At 36.8% G+C, this 21,726-nt stretch overlaps 2 protein-coding genes across 2 annotated transcripts; one reads left to right on the forward strand and one right to left on the reverse strand.

The window, feature by feature from the left end:
- Positions 1 to 5,364: 5,364 nt before the first annotated feature.
- Positions 5,365 to 12,512, reverse strand: gpr161a (G protein-coupled receptor 161a). The gene is made up of 6 exons (XM_082189931.1): positions 12,276 to 12,512; positions 10,407 to 10,853; positions 8,337 to 9,055; positions 7,790 to 7,897; positions 7,429 to 7,551; positions 5,365 to 6,735 (listed from the first exon to the last, which is right to left on the reverse strand). Exons 2-6 carry the CDS (start codon positions 10,763 to 10,765, stop codon positions 6,458 to 6,460), a joined length of 1,587 nt encoding a protein of 528 aa, XP_082046057.1. The 5' UTR covers positions 10,766 to 10,853; positions 12,276 to 12,512; the 3' UTR covers positions 5,365 to 6,457.
- Positions 12,513 to 13,309: 797 nt separating this feature from the next.
- On the forward strand, positions 13,310 to 20,093 carry atg3 (autophagy related 3). Its single transcript, XM_082190267.1, has 12 exons — positions 13,310 to 13,516; positions 14,287 to 14,328; positions 14,426 to 14,475; positions 16,209 to 16,279; positions 16,412 to 16,519; positions 16,611 to 16,660; positions 17,215 to 17,305; positions 17,389 to 17,423; positions 17,504 to 17,659; positions 17,816 to 17,943; positions 18,137 to 18,205; positions 19,184 to 20,093. The coding sequence occupies exons 1-12, from the start codon at positions 13,445 to 13,447 to the stop codon at positions 19,263 to 19,265; spliced, it is 954 nt and encodes a 317-aa protein (XP_082046393.1). The 5' UTR covers positions 13,310 to 13,444; the 3' UTR covers positions 19,266 to 20,093.
- The last annotated feature ends 1,633 nt before the right edge of the window (positions 20,094 to 21,726 follow it).

The following is a 21,726-nucleotide window of genomic DNA, read 5'->3' on the forward strand; positions in this document are numbered from 1 at the left end:
CAATTAAGCTGCTAGGAGCATCCATTCCGGCTGTAGCGGTGACAGACAGTTGAGTGTGGCGACGGTAGCTTTCCCGCGAGTGGGCGTGGTTTCAGCGCAGCCAGCGGACACGCCCCCAGCTTTTGAGAGCAGAGACTCCTGCTCATTTTTTCAAGATTTTGATAGCTTATTTTATGTACTTGCCGGCTTTTTTTTTTCATTCAAATTTGACTGGGTGACTAATAACACATTTTTCTGTGGTGTGACAAACTCAGAACACATACTTAATTTTGACTTTACAGGGACTTTAACATAACTCTTAAGAAGCACAGACTCGCAGTAACGTTTAACATGCTTCTGTTTACTGAACAAGTGTCGCACACGGTCGTTACTACATCAATCCACTGACTTAGCACACATTCGTAGTGGAGCGCAATGTTCTAACACGACACAAAGTAGTGCCTACTTCTATACATTGAAATCAGAGTAAATACATAACACATGGTTTCCTGGTTTATCATGTGATTCCCTTATCCCGTCACGTGATCTTGTCATGAGCTTCCCCCTGTTCATGTGTCACGTTCTCATTGGTTCATTGTTTTCAGGTTTGTCTTGTTAAACCATTAGTCTTTGTGTATAAATAGCCCTCATGACATGTTTCCATTGTATCTTGTCAAATATTGTCAGTTTAACTGCTGTTAGTGAGTTTACGAAGTTTAAGTTTAGGAAGTCATGTCTTTGTTTAGTTGGTATTTTGTTCATGTTTGAATTTAAATAAAACTGCACTTTGGTTAGCCTACACTCACTTCCAGTGGTTTGTTACATTATGTTTTAATGCTTGTATTTTGTCACCCTCCCTTATTAAAATAATTACATGGTAGTGATGGGCAGATGGAGGCTTCGTGGAACACAAACAGTTGAAGCAAATGTGTCGTATTGTGTCGAGGCTTCGAAACAATCCGACACCCGTCTCCACGGTGATCCCTAATGGTCAGAACAGTGTAAATGCAACAAAAACCAACAAAAAATGCAAACATGCATTAAAACACCTTTTACAAATCTATTTCAAATGTTTTAATTTAAAGTAATGCAATTACTTCTCTTTCAAATACAATTACTTCTCTTTCAAATGCAATTATCTAATACAATTATAAAGTGTCTATATGAAGAGTTCAGATGCAAAAGCCTCTAAGTGCCATCTGAAATTTTCTTCTAGAATGATCATTTTGATCAAGCTCGTATATTTAAGTTCAGTAATTTCACTTAAATGACAAAAAATAGGTAATTTTCATTGCCATTTAAGTGAAATGACTGAATTTAAATATACGAGCTTGATCAACATGATCATTCTAGAAGAAAATTTCAGATGGCACTTATAGGCTTTTGCATCTGAACTCTTCATATGTTCTTTTATCAAGTCAAGTCACCTTTATTTATACAGTGCTTTTTACAATACAGATTGTATCAAAGCAGCTTCACAGTGATAACAAGAAAATAATACAACAAAGTTTGTTTCTAGAAGAAAATTGCGTCATCATTCACATTAAGTTAGGCAGATCAATAATATTGTTGAATATTAAATGTCCCCAACTGAGCAAGCCAAAAGCCAAGGCAACAGTGGCAAGGAACCAAAACTCCATCAGGTGGCAGAATGGAGAAAAAAATCTTGGGAGAAACCAGGCTCAGTTGGGGCCAGTTCTCCTCTGGCCAATGAACGAACAGTGTATGATCATGATTCAGGCAGCATTACGGGTCAGACTGGATCAGAACATTCAGAATATTTATTCAGTTCCATCTGGTTGGAAGTCGGAGTCATCACGTCGGTATGGAGACGAGTTTGTTGAGGATCAGTGCTGATGGCTGTCGTGTCGATGAGGCCTTTACAAGGCTGATGAGGCTGGCACCTCAGAGATGCGTTGTGGATGGGTCCAGGCGCAGGTCCACCATCTGATCTGGATACGGCCCGGATCCGGCTGACTTCAGTAAATCTCGGAATAAACAGGAAGACTAACATTAGCGTAGATGCCATTCTTCTTATGATGTAATGAGTACATCAGGTGTTATAGGAAGTGTCCCCGGTTCCGGCTGACCTTATCTATGCAGCCTAATAATCATTTAACTGATTTGAATAATAGAAATGTATAATGTTCTATATGAATGCCAGGTAAAGAGATGCATTTTTAGTCTAGTTTTAAACTGACAGAGTGTGTCTGTTTCCCGGACAATGTTAGGAAGACTGTTCCAGAGTATAGTTGTTATTCGATCTACGTCATCAATGTTCGCGGCGGCCATGTTGTTGACATAGAAACCACGGCAACTGTCAGTCTGTCAATTGACAAGCGAGGCAGCGTCGGTATTATCATTGTATTTTTTTTTTAAACAGCACGATGGTGTGTAATACACGGCTGTTCTAACAACAGCAATAAGAAACCCGGAGATAGTTTTTATGTGATACCGAATGTCAGAAAACGTGAAGGGAAGGAGACAGAGGAGTTGAGCCAGCGCAGGAGAGACTTGTGGCTAGCTAGGATAAATAGGCTAAACTTTCAGCCAACTCCCCACAGCAAAGTCTGTTCCCATCGTTTTACCACAGGTAACGTTAGGGATATATGCCTCACGGCAAAGTCTGTTCCCATAATTTTACCACAGGTAACGTTAGGGATATATGCCTCACAGCAAAGTTGTCATGATTCTATCTTTTATTCTTATATGTCAGGAGAGAAACTCTGAGAAGATGTTACATTCATGCCAGGTCTATGCATTCTCGTATTTCTCTTCCCTCACATCTCTTAGTTTCTCTCTCCTCTCTTAGTTTCTCTCTCCTCTCTTAGTTTCTCTCTCCTCTCTTAGTTTCTCTGATGTGTACAGTAAGATTGAGCTTATATACATCACTGAGAGGCTTCCTTTTATGGTAACAAACTATATTGCTTGAGCTTTAAAAATGGAACGTATATGTCATGCGAACACATGGCACAATTCACTTCCATATTAAGAACATATCTTTGTTGCTTACATCTGCATCAGTTGCAACATGTTACATTGTACACACCCTCTACAAAATATAGCTCATTCACCTGTCTCATGTGACATGATCTTCACATGGTTCCATGCTATCTATAGTCTCTCCCATGCACTCAAACACAGACACATAACTCTGGCTAGACAAAATACATTATGAAATTATTATGAAAATGAATAAAGAAAAATAATACAAATACATAACATTAAACAGTAAATTTTTAGTCTTCAGTCCCTCCACTGGAACTACGGCAGTAAGTTCCACACCGTCACTCCACCAGTGGCCATCTAATGAAGCAATAGTGAGAAAAGGAAAAGCAGACCAAAGAAAGACATGATAACAAAACAAAATAAAAATACAAGAGAAACATAAGGAAAACAAAAAAAAGGAAAAACACAAAACAAACAAATAACCCCACCATGTTACTGTATGTCCCCGCATATGTGTATTTTAACGTCTATGTGTAAGCATTTAAAATGAACAGAATCATCTAAGAAAAGGTTCAAACCTAATAATTCTTCTGCCGGTGCCTTGACTCGTTAGGAGTGATATTGCCAGACACCTTTTGACTCCATGGCTGGGTTGGCTTTGATTGTGGCTCCTGAACAGCCATCTGGGCCAAAGCAGCACTGGATCTGGAGCGACCTGAGGCTGAAAGAGCAGCAGCAGGTAAGAATCTATTTCACACAGTTTTACATTGTTCTTGTTATTTTTAACATCATTACTATAACACGGGTCTCTCTCTATGACCAAAAATGGCACATATTTCCCTTTTTTATACATTTTTATTTGATTTGATTGCAGAACACCATAACATACCAATAATAAACATCTGAAAAATAAAACACTTTCACCAATGTAAGCCATAGGCTATATTTTTTTTATATATATATTTTTTATAATAATAATAGAAACCCTTCCAACCTTTGTAATAAAACAAATAAATGAAATAAAACTCAACTCAGAAGTAATCACACACACAGACCAGCCACTGAAAACAGACCCACACAGAATTTGATCACTGGATTTACAGAAATCATTTCACTTTTAAGAAGTGTTTTCTCAACAGTGCAACATTGCATATGTAATCACCCCGATGAACACATTATTATTTGAATTATCACTCACTCAGTGTGTCATTTAACCATGTATTACTGTCTTTGGAAGGCTTTTGTCTTTCAAACACATTAAAATGTATAAATTCACTAATTTCATATTAACATGCAATGCAGGGATTCCCCAACTGTTTTGTCAGCTGAGCCTCTTTGACCTAATATTTGAAGTTCCCCCCTGAGGTGAAGTTAATAGGTTAGGTCAATAATAAAATAAAGTCAATAATAATAACAGTAATAAAAATAAATAAAATCTTTAAGTAAAAACTGCTACCTGTTTACATCAATCACTGAATGAACATTTTCAATGGCAAATCATGTAATTCAGCTGTTTTAAAGTCTGCGTGAACCCGGAAGTTGCAAATGACTTTTCTCCAGTGTTGTGACGTATTTCCAAGTGAAACGGAATATTGAACAGTGGGCAGAGTTTTACTTTAGCGCTCCTCCTCTCCATCTCTGCTCATTGCAGACTAACGGTTTGAGGGGAGTGGTTAAGTGTTTTTCAACCCAAGCCGTCAAGCCTACGTCATCAGAAAAGGAACGCCATTCCAGACCGGAAGTAACTTTTCAGATTTTGATTAAAGATTTTCTGTGTATTAACTTGCACGGATTAATTGTTCACCACAAGACTTGTAATATGCGCTAACAAAGTAAATAGGGTCAATTTTGATTTCATGTCGACTGTAAGAATAAGCCTGACCTTGTGCATATGATGGACACTTTACTGTCCCATGAGGCCACATGACGGGAGAGGATTTATGAATGGCAGTGAAACGATGCAACTGACGCTGGTATGTTTCTCACATGATAATAACAGCATGGCGAATAAAGTACATCCAGATTACATTCATACTATATAGAACATACTTTTTTAGCGGTCGTGAAGTAATTACTTATTCAGAATAAGTACCTAAGAGAGTAATATGCAATTTCGGATGCAGCCCACGTGTTTAGTGCCAGCATCAGTAAGAGATCATGGCTGAGATCCTCACAGATGTTCAGCAGACACTAATCATCAGACACCTTTACATTACAAACCAGTGAGAAACAGACTTAGAAATAAAGTGCTTTTTATTATCAAAAAGACGGTTATGATATAAAAGACAATGGGTAATTTAAATGTAAAAAAAAGAATACTAAATTACAAAATGTTTACACCTTAAAATGAAATACAAAGACAGCTATATTTCATAAGATCATAAAATAATTCCACTTGTATATCTGGGGTATTTAAAGAATAAGACTTGGTATTATAAATATTTTACAAAGCTTTTTTTTTTTTCACTGTAGAAATATTTAATGTGAGCATCATGTACTTGAATAGAAGATTAAATGTTGTGTGTAGTTTTACAATGTTATGCACTCAGTGCTTGAAAACAGCACCACTTTACACTCACAATGGATAGTGGTATATATATTTCGGCAGGTCTAACATTATTCATGTATGTATTCAAACATGCAGACATGAAAATATGACATCAATCGATACACAATATTTTAAAAGCAGACAAAGATAAATATGTAAACCGTTCTAAACACAGAAAAAAAAAAAAGATTAATTTTCCTTTGGGTCCCCGCCATCTCTACAAACACATTACACATCGAATGCCTGTACACAGCTCGTTTATATTGAATAATAAGGTCACTAGAGTTATAGGAGACCGGGGCTAGTTGTCACAGGGTCTCAGGTTTGAATCAGACATCTAGTTGCATAAACATTTGTTCACCTTTGCTGGTTTTAAACACCTTATTCAAAACTGTCAGATTAGAATGTTTTTTTGTGAATTCTGTCTCTAATCTAAACATTTTGGTAATATTAAAAGTTGAACAAACTGTTTTTAGGACACAATTATTTGTTGGCCAAAATAGTGGTTTTAAATTTGTGTTGTTTCATTAATTACTTTGTACTTCACAATTGTTTAACTGTTTAAAAATGCTATAATATGCTATTTAAATGGCAGGTTCTCATTGTGACAACTTACCCCATGTAGTATGCAATGTTTTTTGAAGCAAGACAGAAAACAGAGTATTAGAAATTGAATTTCAGAAATAAACCTATTCTGAGAAATATTCACTGGTGCAAAAAGTGACAACTAGCCCCAATCGGCCCTATATCGTATATAAATTAATTTTTAATTAGTTGGAAACGTAACTCCTTTCCAAGAGAGCTCTTTTCCATAAAGAGCTTAAACTGACTTTTTTTTTAGCTTTTGCTAGGAGTTTCGGATGAATATCATGGCACCATGAACCTTGGAGATTATTGTGCCTCCACAACACACAATCAGAATATGTGCTTCATTGAGAACATTACAGACCAAAATCAGATATCACCCATATGCAGATTTATTTATGCACATATTTCCTCGATTTCATCCTCGTCGTCTTCACCCTTTTCATCTTTAACGATTCCCTCATCGATGCTCTCCAGGCGGACCCTCTGGCCATCTGGGTCGAGCGAGCCCCTCTCCGCGGGCTGAACTGATGAAATGTTGTCAGTCAGAGACTCCGTACCAAACAGCAGAAATTTGGCATCGCACTCTATGGCTTTTGCCATACTGGATGCAAAGATGTCAATCACCTGATGAACCTCCGCCTTCACCAGGTGCTGAGACTCATCCTTACCTACTGGAAAGCAAAGGAAATACAGAATGAGAAACAAGTAATGCATTTTCCTGTTATTACTGTAAAGCTGCTTTGAAACAATCTGGGCCGGGTTTCCCGATAATGATATATCTTAGCTCTTAAGAGCGCTTTCTACGTGCAAGGTTACGAACGCTCGCAGCAATTCCACGAGCGTTTCCCAAAAATGCACTTATCATGAACGCGCGAGACGGCGCTCTACGTGCTACTTAAGAGTCGCTATTATGAAGAAGGTAAATTATCAGAAAGTATCCCACTTTACCAGTATTCACACTATGTTAATACAAATGTACTCTATGTATTTAAAATCATTTTGCAATGTCTTGGATGCTGACAATCGATGATCCAATTCAAGCACACCAATAAGCAAAATAATAAGCAAGAGTTAACGCATTAGTTTCCACAAAAAGTGACTATATGCAATTAGTTACTTTTTAGGAAGTAAGGCAGTATTGTAACGCTTTACTTTTAAAAGTAGCTTTCTCCAACACTGATCAACATTATGCTACAAATGCTAGTGATTAAAAATCAATTTAGCTTAGCTTGTATCAACCCTGGGAAAAAAAACATTTGCAACCCATTTTACATTAGTAAAGTTAAGTCGGCTTTCAGGTGCATCGAAGCTTTGTGAAATTCTGTCCTTTTAATCACTTACTAACGAGAGGTAGTTAACTATACCTTTAGCCTGCTGTTCCACTTGGTCCTCAAACATTACTGAACTCCTGTGCTTGTTGAATAAAGCACTGTAGTGTGAGCTTTCTGCTTCCTCAGAACAGTTATCCAGCAACATGATATCCGTACCTGCAGAGTAACAGTTACAAAACCAAACACTTTAGGTAACAATAAATGAGTTTATTAATTTTATTTAGATTAATACTTTCATTCAGCAAGGATGCATTAAATTGATCAAAAGTGACTGAAAAGACATTTATAATATAAAAAAAATTATATGTACCATGGTATTTCACATTTTTTATACTGAATATTTACAGACTTGATTTGAACGGGTGTGCAAGTATAAAATTTGATCTACACACACCTGAGTCCTGGGAAAAACTGAAGCCAGTGTCTCCTGTGCTACTACCAGCACCTAAAAGCTGGCCTCCACCAGCGAACATGGCCGTCAGGTGTGGAGACATACCGAGATCTGCAACAGAAAGATGAAGATTAAAGGCAGGACACAGTATAATGTAAACTATAATGTGTAAATGGCGACAGATTTTTATTTATTTTCGGACTGAACAATTCCTTTAGGGCAATGGGTCTCAACCAGGAGGCCGGGGCAAAGTAAGGGGCCTCAGGATGGCTTTAAAGTATTTAAATTAATAAATTATTCATATAAAAAAAATAAAATGCAACAAAACACATAACTGATATAATTTTCCAGAAATGTTTTAATTTTTTAAAGCAGTGGAGATAGATAGAGAGACAATCTATCTGGTCAGATATGACCATTATTAATACTAGTCTGAGAAAGTACCACTAATCAACCTATCGCATATTAAAAATAGCTTAAATAAGGATTTGATTAGCAACATCATAGCCCTACGTAACCACACATGATCATGAGTTTATATAACATTCACCTGTGATTCGGTTGGAGATGCTAAAGAGGCGGGACTTCCTGTGGCGACTAATGAATGATTCCCGGTAGTGGCGGTCACCACAGCACATGCCAAGCAGCTCTTTCCTTACAGTTTTATTCCACAGCCCGTAAATGAGAGGATGACAGGCAGCACTGACAAACGACAGCCAAGTCACCATCGTCTCCAGTCCAGGAGACACACTTCCTCGCCCCCATACCGCCTCGGTGCAGATCACCACCACATACGGCCCCCATGTCATCAAGAAGGTGCCGACCACCACCAAAATGGTGACCAGTGCTTTACACTGGCTCCCAGCGTAGATCAAACCTCTACGACTCCCGATGGAAGAAACCGAGGCGGTGGAGTTTTTCCGTCCGTTCCTGTTGGAGGACGCGGGTGCTTGAACAACCACAACCGTCCCGCAGTGCACCTTGCGAGCTTTGTGCCGTGCCACACGAAAGATGAAGCCGTAGCACACCAGCATGGCAAACAGTGGAATCAGGCAGCACCACGCAACCCAGAATGCAGTGTAGCTGACTTCACGATACCAGGCCACAGTGCATGTCTTCTTGAAATGATCAAACTCAAATGTGGACCAGCCGAACAGAGGAGGCAGGCAGCCCACCAGAGAATGAAGCCACAGGTAGACAATGGCCACTGCGGCACGATTCCCTGTGATCTTGATAGGGTAGACCATCGGAAACAGCACAGCATAGTACCTGACAGAACACAAAAAGTGGTTAGTCAAGTTTTAGATGTCGATCAGAACACAAAAACTGGTTAGTCTTTTTTTTAGATGTCGATATGTTCTAATTCTGACCTTAAAGGAACAGTTCATTATGTCAATAACAAAATAACAACTTACAGCACTCTATTATTACAGCTGAACATGGACCAGATGGCAAAAGGTAATAAAGCGTTTACCAGCATAAAACCTCTTGTTATTACACTATACATATCAACGTTGTTCCATGCAATAAATCGTACCTTTAAATCAAAGTGAATTTTGCTTTTAAATCATGTGCATGCATATAGCCTAACTGTTTAGAAGTTAAGTTTAATGTGACCTATAACGTTATAACTGATATATTAAACTCCAAACTGTACACCAACAACAAAACACTTTAGTTTAGTATTGAGAATGATCAAATAATTTGTCAGATTTAATCAATACAGCATAGAGAAACAAATATCTAACAATTCTAATTGAACAAAGACCACTATTTAAACGCAACTTCCAACTTTAGTACGAAAAAGTTTACTTCGGAGAGATGTTAGTTTATTGACGAGTACTGGCCAACTCACCTCGCTGCTTTAGATGGTATTAAATCTCGTTTTAAAGTAGATGCGTGACTTTATTTACAGTTCGCCGCTGATAAGATCCCAGAAACTATAGCACCGCAATGGCGGCGAGTGTCTCCCCGTCTCTCTTAGGCTGTGTGTGGGTCTGTGTGTGGTCTGTCTTACGCTGGTATCTCTGTCTACACAAGTAAAAAAGCTCAGCTGCAACTCAGACACTTTAAAATCGAATTTATCTCTCACACTTACGGTTAAATATCATTGGTTATGTGATATACATAAAGTTGTACTAGTTTGACTAAATGTGTTCATATGACACACGTCTCCGTAACAAGACAGTGGGGTGGGTTTAGATAATGCAGACATAAAAACAGTAGTGAGCGTTTAATTTTTTATTTGCAATACTGTATTATTTCAGTTCTTCTGGAATTCACTTTTGGACCACCAAAGACGATTAAAGATCGATCAAGATCGATCAAAAACTGGTTAGTCTTTTTTTTAGATGTCGATATGTTCTAATTCTGACCTTAAAGGAACAGTTCATTATGTCAATAACATCACACAGTTTTGGCTTTTAACAAACCAGACAAAAATGCAACCATTCATTTGTACTTCATCTACAGGATACAGATTTTAACGTCTAGACTTATACTTTCATTAAAAAGATTTCATGAAAAACAATGAGAGTTGTTGGATAGTGTTTGGCTCATTTTGAGTGCCAAAGATGAGTTTGCAATGCATGATAAAAAAAAACTTCATAATATTCCTTACCTGTCAATGGCAATGGCTCCCAAGGTGAGCATGCTGGCAGAGCTGATGAGCAGATATAACAGTGCCGTGAAGTTGCACCATACAACTCCGAACAGCCATTCTCCCTTAAGAGAGCTGGCAACGACAAATGGCAGCACCAGTACCGACAACAGGAGGTTAGAAAGCGTCAGGCTGAAGACAAACTTGTTGCTTGGAGTTAAGAGGTAGGGCTTCCGATAAAGGGTCAACACAACAAGCAAATTGCCCAGACAGACAAACAAGGCAATGGCTAATATGACAACAGACTCCACGATCCAGGCCCAGCTGTCTCCCACGTCTGTGCCGTTCCCCGGTAAGGTTTCATTGCTGCTGGTGTTCATGATAAGCACGCTACGTCATCCAAATGCAGACCAAGGATATGTTTGCAGAGATCCATAGATCCATCGCTTGATCATCTCACCAAGATGTCTTAGAAAGTTAAAAAAAATTAACAGATGATTATGTTTGTTAAAGGTAGTGTTCATCCAAAAATGAAAGTAAACTTTCTCATGCCATTAAAAAATTATTTTGTGTGGAGGAACACACAAAGAGTTACTTTGCAGAATGTCCAAGTTGTTCCCGTCTCCACAATGAAAGTAAAAGGGGACTGAAGCTCCTCAATCGAATTTTTTTAAAATACAAAACTACCATAAATTGTGATCTAATGCACTATATCCCAAGTAAGGCTGCAACAAATAATGGATACAATCGATAATAAACAACAATGAAAATAAGTGACAGTGAATTTGATTTCTAATTAATTGTGCCTGTGTGCTATGCATGGAAAACATCTGCCAGTCACGTCACTTTACACTATTGAACAATGCATTTCTATGGGCAAAACATATTTCCATTTTGCATAAAGGATCGTCCTGAGTCCTGACAGCAAGAGAGCCTTTGTTAAACTTCACATAATTCATTGAAGGAGCAATAGAAAGGGAACACAATCATTATCAGTAAAATATATAGGCCGTAAAATATATGTTAGAAGCTAAATGTTTGTTTAAAATGTATGTGTATTTTTATGAGAGAGCTATTTTAATTGGGTTTAAATGTAAAATAATTCATAATTCAAATTAGTGAATGTTGTCTGTGCTTTTGTCTTTCTTTATTGCTCTGGACAAGTTTTAGAATGTAATGTTGATCACTTTTTTGCTCATAATAATATAGCATAGTGTTTACTTTATTTGTTTTCATAGCCTTCAATTTGTCAGTCCGCATTCCTTTTTGTTGTATGGACAAGAGCAGCTTGGACATTCTGCTAAATATTGCAGGAAAAAATTATAATCCAGGTTTGAAACAACATGAGGGTGAATATATTCATTGTTGGGTGAACTATTCTTTAATTTGACATACATAATTGCTAAATCAAGTGCAAATGTAAGTGCTAAGTTACAAAATAACAACTTACAGCACTCTATTATTACAGCTGAACATGGACCAGATGGCAAAAGGTAATAAAGCGTTTACCAGCATAAAACCTCTTGTTATTACACTATACATATCAACGTTGTTCCATGCAATAAATCGTACCATTAAATCAAAGTGAATTTTGCTTTTAAATCATGTGCATGCATATAGCCTAACTGTTTAGAAGTTAAGTTTAATGTGACCTATAACGTTATAACTGATATATTAAACTCCAAACTGTACACCAACAACAAAACACTTTAGTTTAGTATTGAGAATGATCAAATAATTTGTCAGATTTAATCAATACAGCATAGAGAAACAAATATCTAACAATTCTAATTGAACAAAGACCACTATTTAAACGCAACTTCCAACTTTAGTACGAAAAAGTTTACTTCGGAGAGATGTTAGTTTATTGACGAGTACTGGCCAACTCACCTCGCTGCTTTAGATGGTATTAAATCTCGTTTTAAAGTAGATGCGTGACTTTATTTACAGTTCGCCGCTGATAAGATCCCAGAAACTATAGCACCGCAATGGCGGCGAGTGTCTCCCCGTCTCTCTTAGGCTGTGTGTGGGTCTGTGTGTGGTCTGTCTTACGCTGGTATCTCTGTCTACACAAGTAAAAAAGCTCAGCTGCAACTCAGACACTTTAAAATCGAATGTATCTCCCACACTTACGGTTAAATATCATTGGTTATGTGATATACATAAAGTTGTACTAGTTTGACTAAATGTGTTCATATGACACACGTCTCCGTAAAGACAGTGGGGTGGGTTTAGATAATGCAGACATAAAAACAGTAGTGAGCGTTTAATTTTTTATTTGCAATACTGTATTATTTCAGTTCTTCTGGAATTCACTTTTGGACCACCAAAGACGATTAAAGATTCCCGCAGGTGACGTTACCATGGTCACGTGACTACCAGTGGCCAATAAACGATTCGGTTCTGGTATCTGTAACCACGAGCATTTATGGCAATAATATCGAAATCGAAAGAGTTTCCACGTCGCCTATCGCAATGACAAGTCATCAAAGTGCAAATAATAAAGGCAATAACAAACAACATATTTGTACAAAGGTCATTGGGTTCAAAATGTATGTATGGGCTCATGTTAGAAAGGAATTCATCATTCAAAATGTCATCTCTTGTCCCTCATGAGCATGTGTAAAACATTTTTTGTTTTGTTTTTTGTAATGAATGTCCTCATTATTAATAGTAGATTGTTTATTCACAACCGACGAATAAACTTGATTTATTAGTAAATAACAAAATTACTTAATGACTTTTAATTCATTCATTTTGATCAGTTTTTTAGTTCTCAAAGGTCTATTTCTATTTGCATGATATACAAATCCAAGAAACATTGATGGAAATCAAATATATAAAACAGGCTTTAAGTTTGAGATGCTTTGCTTGCCAAGAATGGGCGTGTCGTGTAATATCGCGATATTTGATATGCGGAAGTGATTGTCAGATGATTTAGGTCATGTGGTGTAGCACGATTAAACGTTCTTTAAACAGACTGTGTGTGTAGTGAAGTCACTTATAATTCATTCGAATCTCTAAGCGAATTCGTCTCTTTTGGAGACTTTTCCTCAAGCATGCAGAACGTCATAAACTCGGTGAAAGGAACTGCTTTGGGGGTGGCAGAGTTTTTAACGCCAGTTTTGAAGGTAAGACGAGAAGTGTTAGCATGATTTTCAGTCCGGATCCAGCAGCTAGAGCATTAAATATGAGGTTTTATAAGTGTGAATAAATCGAGCATGGACCTGTAAGCAGAAATTACTGATCCAATGCTATGATGATGTCAGTAGAGATCAATACTACTGGTACCAACAGGCATCAAAACATAAGAAAACATGCAACCTGTCAGATGGCCCAAAGTTCAGTAGACGCCACTGCTGGCTCAAAACACACTGCATTTTAGGAAAAATAACCAGGTAAAGGTTTTAATTGTCTGGAATGCAAAATGTGATGTAGTTAGGCAATACGCATCTCATGTTTTCTTCGTGGAGTGATGCATATGATGCCATATCAGTATTATATTACACAATATTATATAGACATTATATTGAATTATATCACATTACATTGCTTAGATATAATATATAGCGTGCATGAACTGATCAAATGTATAGCTTGAATGCAATGTAAGTCGTTTTGGATAAAAGCGTCTTCAAAATGTGTAAATGTATTGTTACAATTTAACTCCATGACCACATATATATTTACTGGAAACAGTGACAAACTGTACAGTGCAAAACAAATTGTGAACCACAAGATAGCCAACTATATGTCTTTACTTTGGATACTGAACAGCGATATTTGATATGGCAAGACTTTCACACCCAGGTCATCCTTATTTTTCAACCCTAATATAAAGACTAGAATGAAAAAAAAAAAAAGTTTAAATGTTATTTATATTATGTGTTTGCTTTTCCAGGAATCTAAATTTAAAGAAACTGGGGTTATAACTCCAGAGGAGGTGAGTGTGCATTTTGATTTTGTTATGGTGTAATATATGCAATTTATTAGGATGTACACACTGATTCAAGCACAACAGTGTTTTGTGTTCTGTGCAGTTTGTTGCAGCAGGAGATCATCTGGTTCATCACTGCCCCACATGGAAATGGCAAGAACACACACACACACACACACACACACACACACACACACACACACACACACACACACACACACACACACACACACACACACACACACACACACTTACTTGACTATCTAAATAGGGACACTCCATAGACTTCTACTGTTTTTATATACAGCTAGAAATGTTCAGACGTCATGCCCACAGGACCACTAACTCTTTGTTTGATCGACGTCTGATGCATGTGGCACACAAAACTGGAAACACTTTTGTGAAAGCAAAATTAATCTAATTGGTTGCTTTCTACAGGTTTTTCCAGAAGCTTAGTGTTTGGCGATCTTTAATGGTCCGCCAGAAAACATAGCAGTTTACTTTAAAAGTTTAGATACAGCAGCAATGAATGCTTCAGAGGAGCAACTGAACACTACACTTGAAAAAAGAGTGTGAATTTCACTGCATAGAAACTTCAAGATATCAAGCATTTTGTTTGAGGCACTTTGATGAATTCAAAGAGATGTTCACATGTTTACAGTCGAAATACGTGAAAAAAGTATTATTTTTTCCGAGCTTGGCCAACTTTTTCGGTTCTCAAGTGATCCTATTGTATTAGTTGTGTTTCCACTCGCATCTATAATGGAAAATCAGGCGAAGTAGTTTACTTCGAAGTTTGAAGGGAATATCTGCATTTTATGCAGGTAGACATGAAAATATCGATAGTCTTTTATAGCACACCAGTCAGTTATTGTAGCGACATGTTTGCGTCTCTAAACATGACGTTGGACAAAACAAAACTGTGATTGGTCACTTTACCTGTCAGTCAGAAGTCCTTTAACATTAAGTGGGCGCTCCTCTGCCAATTGCTGTGGCTAAAGAGCCCAGGCTTATGTCATTAGGCAAAGGTCTGGCTTTGCAAGACTATAAATACTATAACCTAACCCTTACAGAAAACTTGCTGCATCTTTGCATTTAAAAAAAAAGGGAGTTTTTGTCTGATTTAGCTTACTTTTGGTTACAAAATTGTCCACAAAGTATGGCTAAAGTGATTCAGTGACCAAAAGTGTTTTGCATTTTAGCTTTTGGCACAATTCATTTCTGGCATTTAAAGGGATAGTTCACTTTGAAATAAAATTTTGGTATGTTTTAGCTTACCTCAAGGGCATCCAAGATGTAGGTGTCTTTTTTTCCGCAGTAGTTTCAATTTTGATATTTTTAGGTCAAACCGTTCTTGTCTGTCAGTCATATAATGCAGGTCGATGGTCACTATCTCAAAGAGCATGCACAGAGTCCAAATTAAAACAATTCCCCGTCGTCCAAATTAAACAATTCCCCATCGTAAGTACACATTGATGGCCTAAGACACGAAACGAGCGGTTTGTGTGAGAAAACGAACAGTATTTATATCGTTTTTACCTCTTGAACACAGCCATGTCCAAGTGATCTGAGAGCGCGGGCGGGTATAGATATATACACTATAGATGTCACATTGGCTACTGCGAAACTTTTATTTGAGCACCAGAATTCCCATGGTGTGGAAACACGAGGGAATTTTAAAAGTTTGAATTTAGAACTGGAAAAGTCATGAAACATAATAATAATGAATATATTCTAGTTATGTGAAGATCTAAAATATTTCCCAAATATCAGATAGAAATAGTTGAAAACCACAACTTTAAGCAATTCTTTGACCTTCAAATGAGATATATTCTGTATATTTGTGGCTTTTTACATTGTTGAGAATCTATATTCTTTACTTTTAGGGCATCTGGAGAAGAAGCAAAGGTGAAGCCCTATCTGCCCAAAGACAAGCAGTTTCTATTAACCCGAAATGGTAAAAGAAGAGAACATTATTTATTCACTTTCTGAAATGTACATTCCCACAGAATGCAAATGATCTGTGTTGTGTTGTGTAAAGCTGATGAATGTTTTACAAATGTGACAATATGGCTGTTTTGGGGCTCAGTTCCATGTTACAAGCGCTGTAAACAGATGGAATACTCTGATGAGCTGGAGGCCATTATAGAAGAGGATGATGGTGACGGGGGATGGGTGGATACCTATCATAACTCTGGTATGGAACAGAAACTAGACAAACAGTAACATATCTTTTTCATGCTTTCGTTTCTGACAGACATTCGTTTGGACTTTGTTTGTATTATTAGGTGTTACAGGGGTGATGGATGCAGTTCGGGACATTTCATTGGATAATAAGGTAAATCAGCACTATGTTGACTACTTTAAAGGGTTAGCTCACCCAAAAATGAAAATTCCTTCATCATTTACTCACCCTCATGTTGTTCCAAACCTGTAAGATTTTCGTTCATCAGAAATCCGAGAGCTTTCTGTCCCTCCATTGACAGCTACGCAACTGACGTGCGTAAATTAAATCTGTTCATCATATAAAGCGATTGTTTCCTTTTCAGAAAATTTGGATTAAACTGCTCAATTCATGTGGATTAATTTTACGATCTCTTTATGAACTTTTCGAAGCGTCGAAGTTGGTAGTTGTATAGCTGTCAATGTAGAGTACAGAAATCTCTCAGATTTCATCAAAAAGATCTTCATTTGTGTTACGAAGATGAACGAAAGTCTTGCAGGTTTGGAACGACATCAGGGTGAGTAATTAATGACAATTAAAATTTTTGGCTGAACTATCCCTCTAAGATTGTAAGAAATTAAAGTAAGGATTTTTTTATGTTTTGGTTTTAAGTTGTGAATAATATTTTTAATATAAGTTAATATTTATTGTTTTGTATGTACTTAAAGGACAATATGAATATGAACGTGCAGACAGGCACAAGTGGAAATGGTGAAGATGATGATGATGAGGAGGAAGGAGAGCCAGCAGACATGGAAGGTAGCTCTGAATTTAGATTTATTTTTCATCACATGCATTGTTAACCAGTATGTTTGACTTTATAACTGGTATTTGTATTTCAGAATATGAAGAAAGTGGACTTTTGGAGACAGATGATGTAAGAAATTGTGCTCAACGCAAGCTTTTCAACATCAGAATTTTCTTTTGCAGAATTATTCATTAATATTCTTTGTTCAGGCCACTCTTGACACAAGTAAAATGGCTGATTTAAGTAAATCCAAAGCAGAGGCTGGTGGGGAAGATGCCATTCTACAGACAAGAACTTACGATCTTTACATCACATATGACAAATATTACCAGACACCAAGACTATGGCTTTTTGGATATGATGAGGTAACTTTGCTCTATGATGCTTTGACATGATGGCAACATGTGACGTGGTGTAAGCCTGTGGCTCTATCTTTCCTTAATTCTTCCATCTTTTTCTTTTTTCTCCAATGACTTTAGTAAAACTCAATTTGTTTACTCCCTGCATGTTTTGCTCCTTAGGACAGACAGCCTCTATCGGTGGATCAGATGTATGAAGACATCAGCCAGGATCACGTTAAAAAAACAGTCACCATTGAGAATCACCCTCACCTTCCCCCACCTGCCATGTGCTCCGTGCATCCGTGCAGGTCAATACAAACATTACATGAATAATGCCATTGTCGCACGAATATTTATCTATCATCCTATGCCGTCCTCTAATAGACCAGTAATAGGAAACTGGAAAAAAAAACATTCTCAATAATTTATTAATTCATGCTCTCTCATTTACATTCAGTGTCATGCAACCTAATTATCTGCTCTCTTGCTTTTAATGATCAGACATGCAGAGGTGATGAAAAAGATTATCGAGACTGTGGCGGAAGGAGGAGGAGAACTCGGGGTCCATATGTATCCTTTCTTATAGCTTATGTGTGTAAGAACATGCACTACCGTTCAAAAGATTTTTTATGTATTTGTCTCTTATGCTCACTAAGGCTGCATTTATTTGCACAAAAATACAGAAAAAACGGTAATATTGTGAAATTATTACAATTTAAAATAATTATGCCAGACTTCAGTGTCACACGACCCTTCAGAAATCATTATAATATGCTGATTTGTTGCTTAAAAAACATTTCTTCTTATTATTAATGTTGCTTAATATTTTTGTGGAAACCATGATTTTCTTTTTCAGAAATTATTCAAAAGAGCAACATTTATTTAAAGGTACACTGTAACTTTTGTCTCTCTAGCCCTTAGAAAACAAAACTGCATGTATTTTGCTGAAGAATATAGTTTTGGTTGTGCTTTGGCTCTGCGTGATGTTATTTTGAACAAAAAAAAAGTAACAGTGTACTTTTTATAATAGAAATCTTTTGTAACATTAGAAATCTTTTTTTATTTTCTTTCTTTTGATCAATTAAACACATTTGCTAAATAAAACTATTATCTCTTTTTGAAAAATGGTAGCATCCAGTCGAGAAAAATTAAATAAATCCCACTAATTATATGATTTCCCACATTTTAGAATAATAGTTGTCAGAAATATGCAGTAACAACAGTAAGAATGCAGAGGTAAAAAAAATTAGAGAAATTATTGATGTCTCGCTACTGGCATACCGTCAGCCATCTTCATGAGCTGCATCATGAGATGCTTTTTAAACCGTATTAAGTTACCATGTGTGCTACACACTTTTTTGACGGCACATCAAAAATCATGAAACTTTTTTTTTTTGCCAAGTATGTCTAGTAGTGTGCTCGCAGATTTATTCTTGGTGTTATTCTTGGAATTAACAAATGTTTATGTTGGTTTATGAGTCACTGGTTGGTTTATGAGTCACACACACAAAAAAAAAACACATTTCCCTTAACTTTTCATAACTTCAGGTATCTTCTGATTTTCCTGAAATTTGTGCAAGCTGTCATTCCTACAATAGAATATGATTACACGAGGCATTTCACCATGTAACTTATCATTCACCATTATGCCCACAACTATGACAACATGTATTGTTACTGTGCTGAGGAAGCAGCAGCAGTATGAAACTCAGAGACACTGTCCTGGAAAGATGCTGGGAATGTTTTATGAAATGCCTGGGATGGGATCTGCTGAGTCGTCTGGTTAGCAACACACATTTAAATCCAGTTTTCCCTACTGTTCTTCAGCTTAATCTCTGTATTAGCCACTTGCTCTTAATGCTGTCCTAAAACTAAACATATTTTGTTTTATTTTATATTTACATTTCCTAAAAAAAACTGTGTGACATTTAACAAGCCATTCTCCTGTTTTAATGGCAAATAATAAATGGCTGTCAAAATATGTTGGTGTTATTTGTATGATCAGAAAAATTTTGTGAGTGTTGGCTGAGCTTTGTCTGGTGTTGGACGTGTCTACTTACATGTCAGCTTGTCTGAACGCATTGTTCTTTAAATGCTGGAATCACTGTCTTGGATCCAGAGCATTGTTGTGGTAAAACATAGTCACAATCCAACAGTCTGCATCTGTAGAATTGACAAACCAGTTATTGTATATGTGGATTTTATGTATTGTTGACTTGGAATTCAAGATGAAGTGACGTGGGAAAGAAATTTAATTTGAAAAGGCTTAATGGGGGTTTTCTGTCATGATGGTCCACAGATAAAAGAGAAACAGTTACTAAGGAAGTCTGTGGTCTTTAAGGTAATTGTATGCATTTTACATCTTATGCAACTGACAACCAACATGCTCTTAATTGGTTGGCCCTGTATACATATTGAAATGTGAATTTGTTAATAAAACCCACTTTTTAAGCAGGAATACTTCTTGAATTGACTACTCTGGGGCTAGAATAATTCCTACTGCTGTAAGTTAACAACATTAAATTGCTAGGTTTAAAAATGGCGCCGGGGGGCAGCATTCCCTAAATTATTTTTTTTACACATGGTCTACTGACTGTACTCGGGATTAAACATTATGCCTATGTTTTCCTAAACCTTTTAACTTGTCTTCTGTGTAACGTGTACATGCCTGGGGCCTGTTTCAATAAGGAGGTTCAACCAACTCTGAGTTAAAACTTGAACTCTGAGTTGACTTACCCTGAGATGGAAAACTCTTGAGTTTTCGGTTACAGAACAGCTGAAATGAGTTAGTTCGATCAACTCTGAGTTGACTGACTCTGAGTTAAGCGCGTGCACCACAACTATAAAAAGCCATTATCAATGGAGCACAGATATTACGAGTCACCATGGCAACAGCGCCAGACAAAAAGAGGTCTTCATATTTCTTCACATTCTAATTACTGTTATACAGTGATGGGTGTAATTAATTACCAAGTAATCTAAATACTGTAATTTAATTAAAGGGATTACTCTTAATTCTTCTGTAATTTAAAGTTTAATCTGATGTAATTGTATTAGACTATAGAACAATTCTGTATAGGCTATTTAACATACATTTTTAAAAGTTATATTTTTAATGTAACCTTCTCCCTCTACACACTTTGGTCAATTCAAGAATAATTCATGCAATTGTTTATTTGAAAGCATTAAAAGTGCTGTTTGTCTCTCCTTGTATTGTTCAAGTGTTTAAGGTTGACATGGGATTTAGTAATTAGTAATAAGTAGACCAATAATTTCTAAAGATAGTCATTATTACATTAATCTAATTACACTGTTGAAGATGTCATTTGTAGTTAGTAATACAAGTAACTTGCCCAACTGTTATAATATCAGAGGTGAAACTGGAAGAACAGTATGTTATTCAACCTAATTTTAATTTTCATGTAGGTGCAATCCTGCAGGCATTAAAAGAACATGGCAGCAGCTGAAATTTTAATATAAAAACATAATTCAGTCAAGTAAGGCTTGAGCATAGTATGGGTGTAGGCTACCTGACTTTACAAACATTTGACATATTAAATAACTAAAGCATCCAGTGTCTAGCAGTGCAGCAGCATTTTTGGCTGAGGGAATTCCTGGATGGACTTCAGAGCCAGTCCCAAAGATCCAAGGGCCTTCATAAAATGTAAGAGGTTTACATGTGTTATTTTTTATATAGGCTATTTTTGAGATTTCCATTTATTTTACTTTGGGTTAGGATTTTTGTTGGTCCCAATAGATTCTGATGGTAATATCTGTCTTTTGGAGCCTCCTGTCCCAACAGAACCCCAGGCAGTTGTAAGTCGCCTACTCAATACACCAGAAATTATGACAAATAGTGTTATAAAGTGTACTTAACCAAATGCTCATCACATGGGGATAAAGAGTTTCTGCTGCCACAGAGAGGCCTACAGAGGTAATGTTAATATTATGTGTCTACACATCAAACAATCTACACATTCAGATTTTTTCACATTTTTATGTGGAGTAGCCTATAGAATCTAAGTTTAAATCTAAGTATAAACGGGTATTCTTATCTCTCCCTCCGCCCCCAGAGTGTGGAAGAACAGCAG

This window comes from Leuciscus leuciscus (genome assembly GCF_965113295.1).
Source record: "Leuciscus leuciscus genome assembly, chromosome: 14".
Classification (NCBI taxonomy): domain Eukaryota; kingdom Metazoa; phylum Chordata; class Actinopteri; order Cypriniformes; family Leuciscidae; genus Leuciscus; species Leuciscus leuciscus.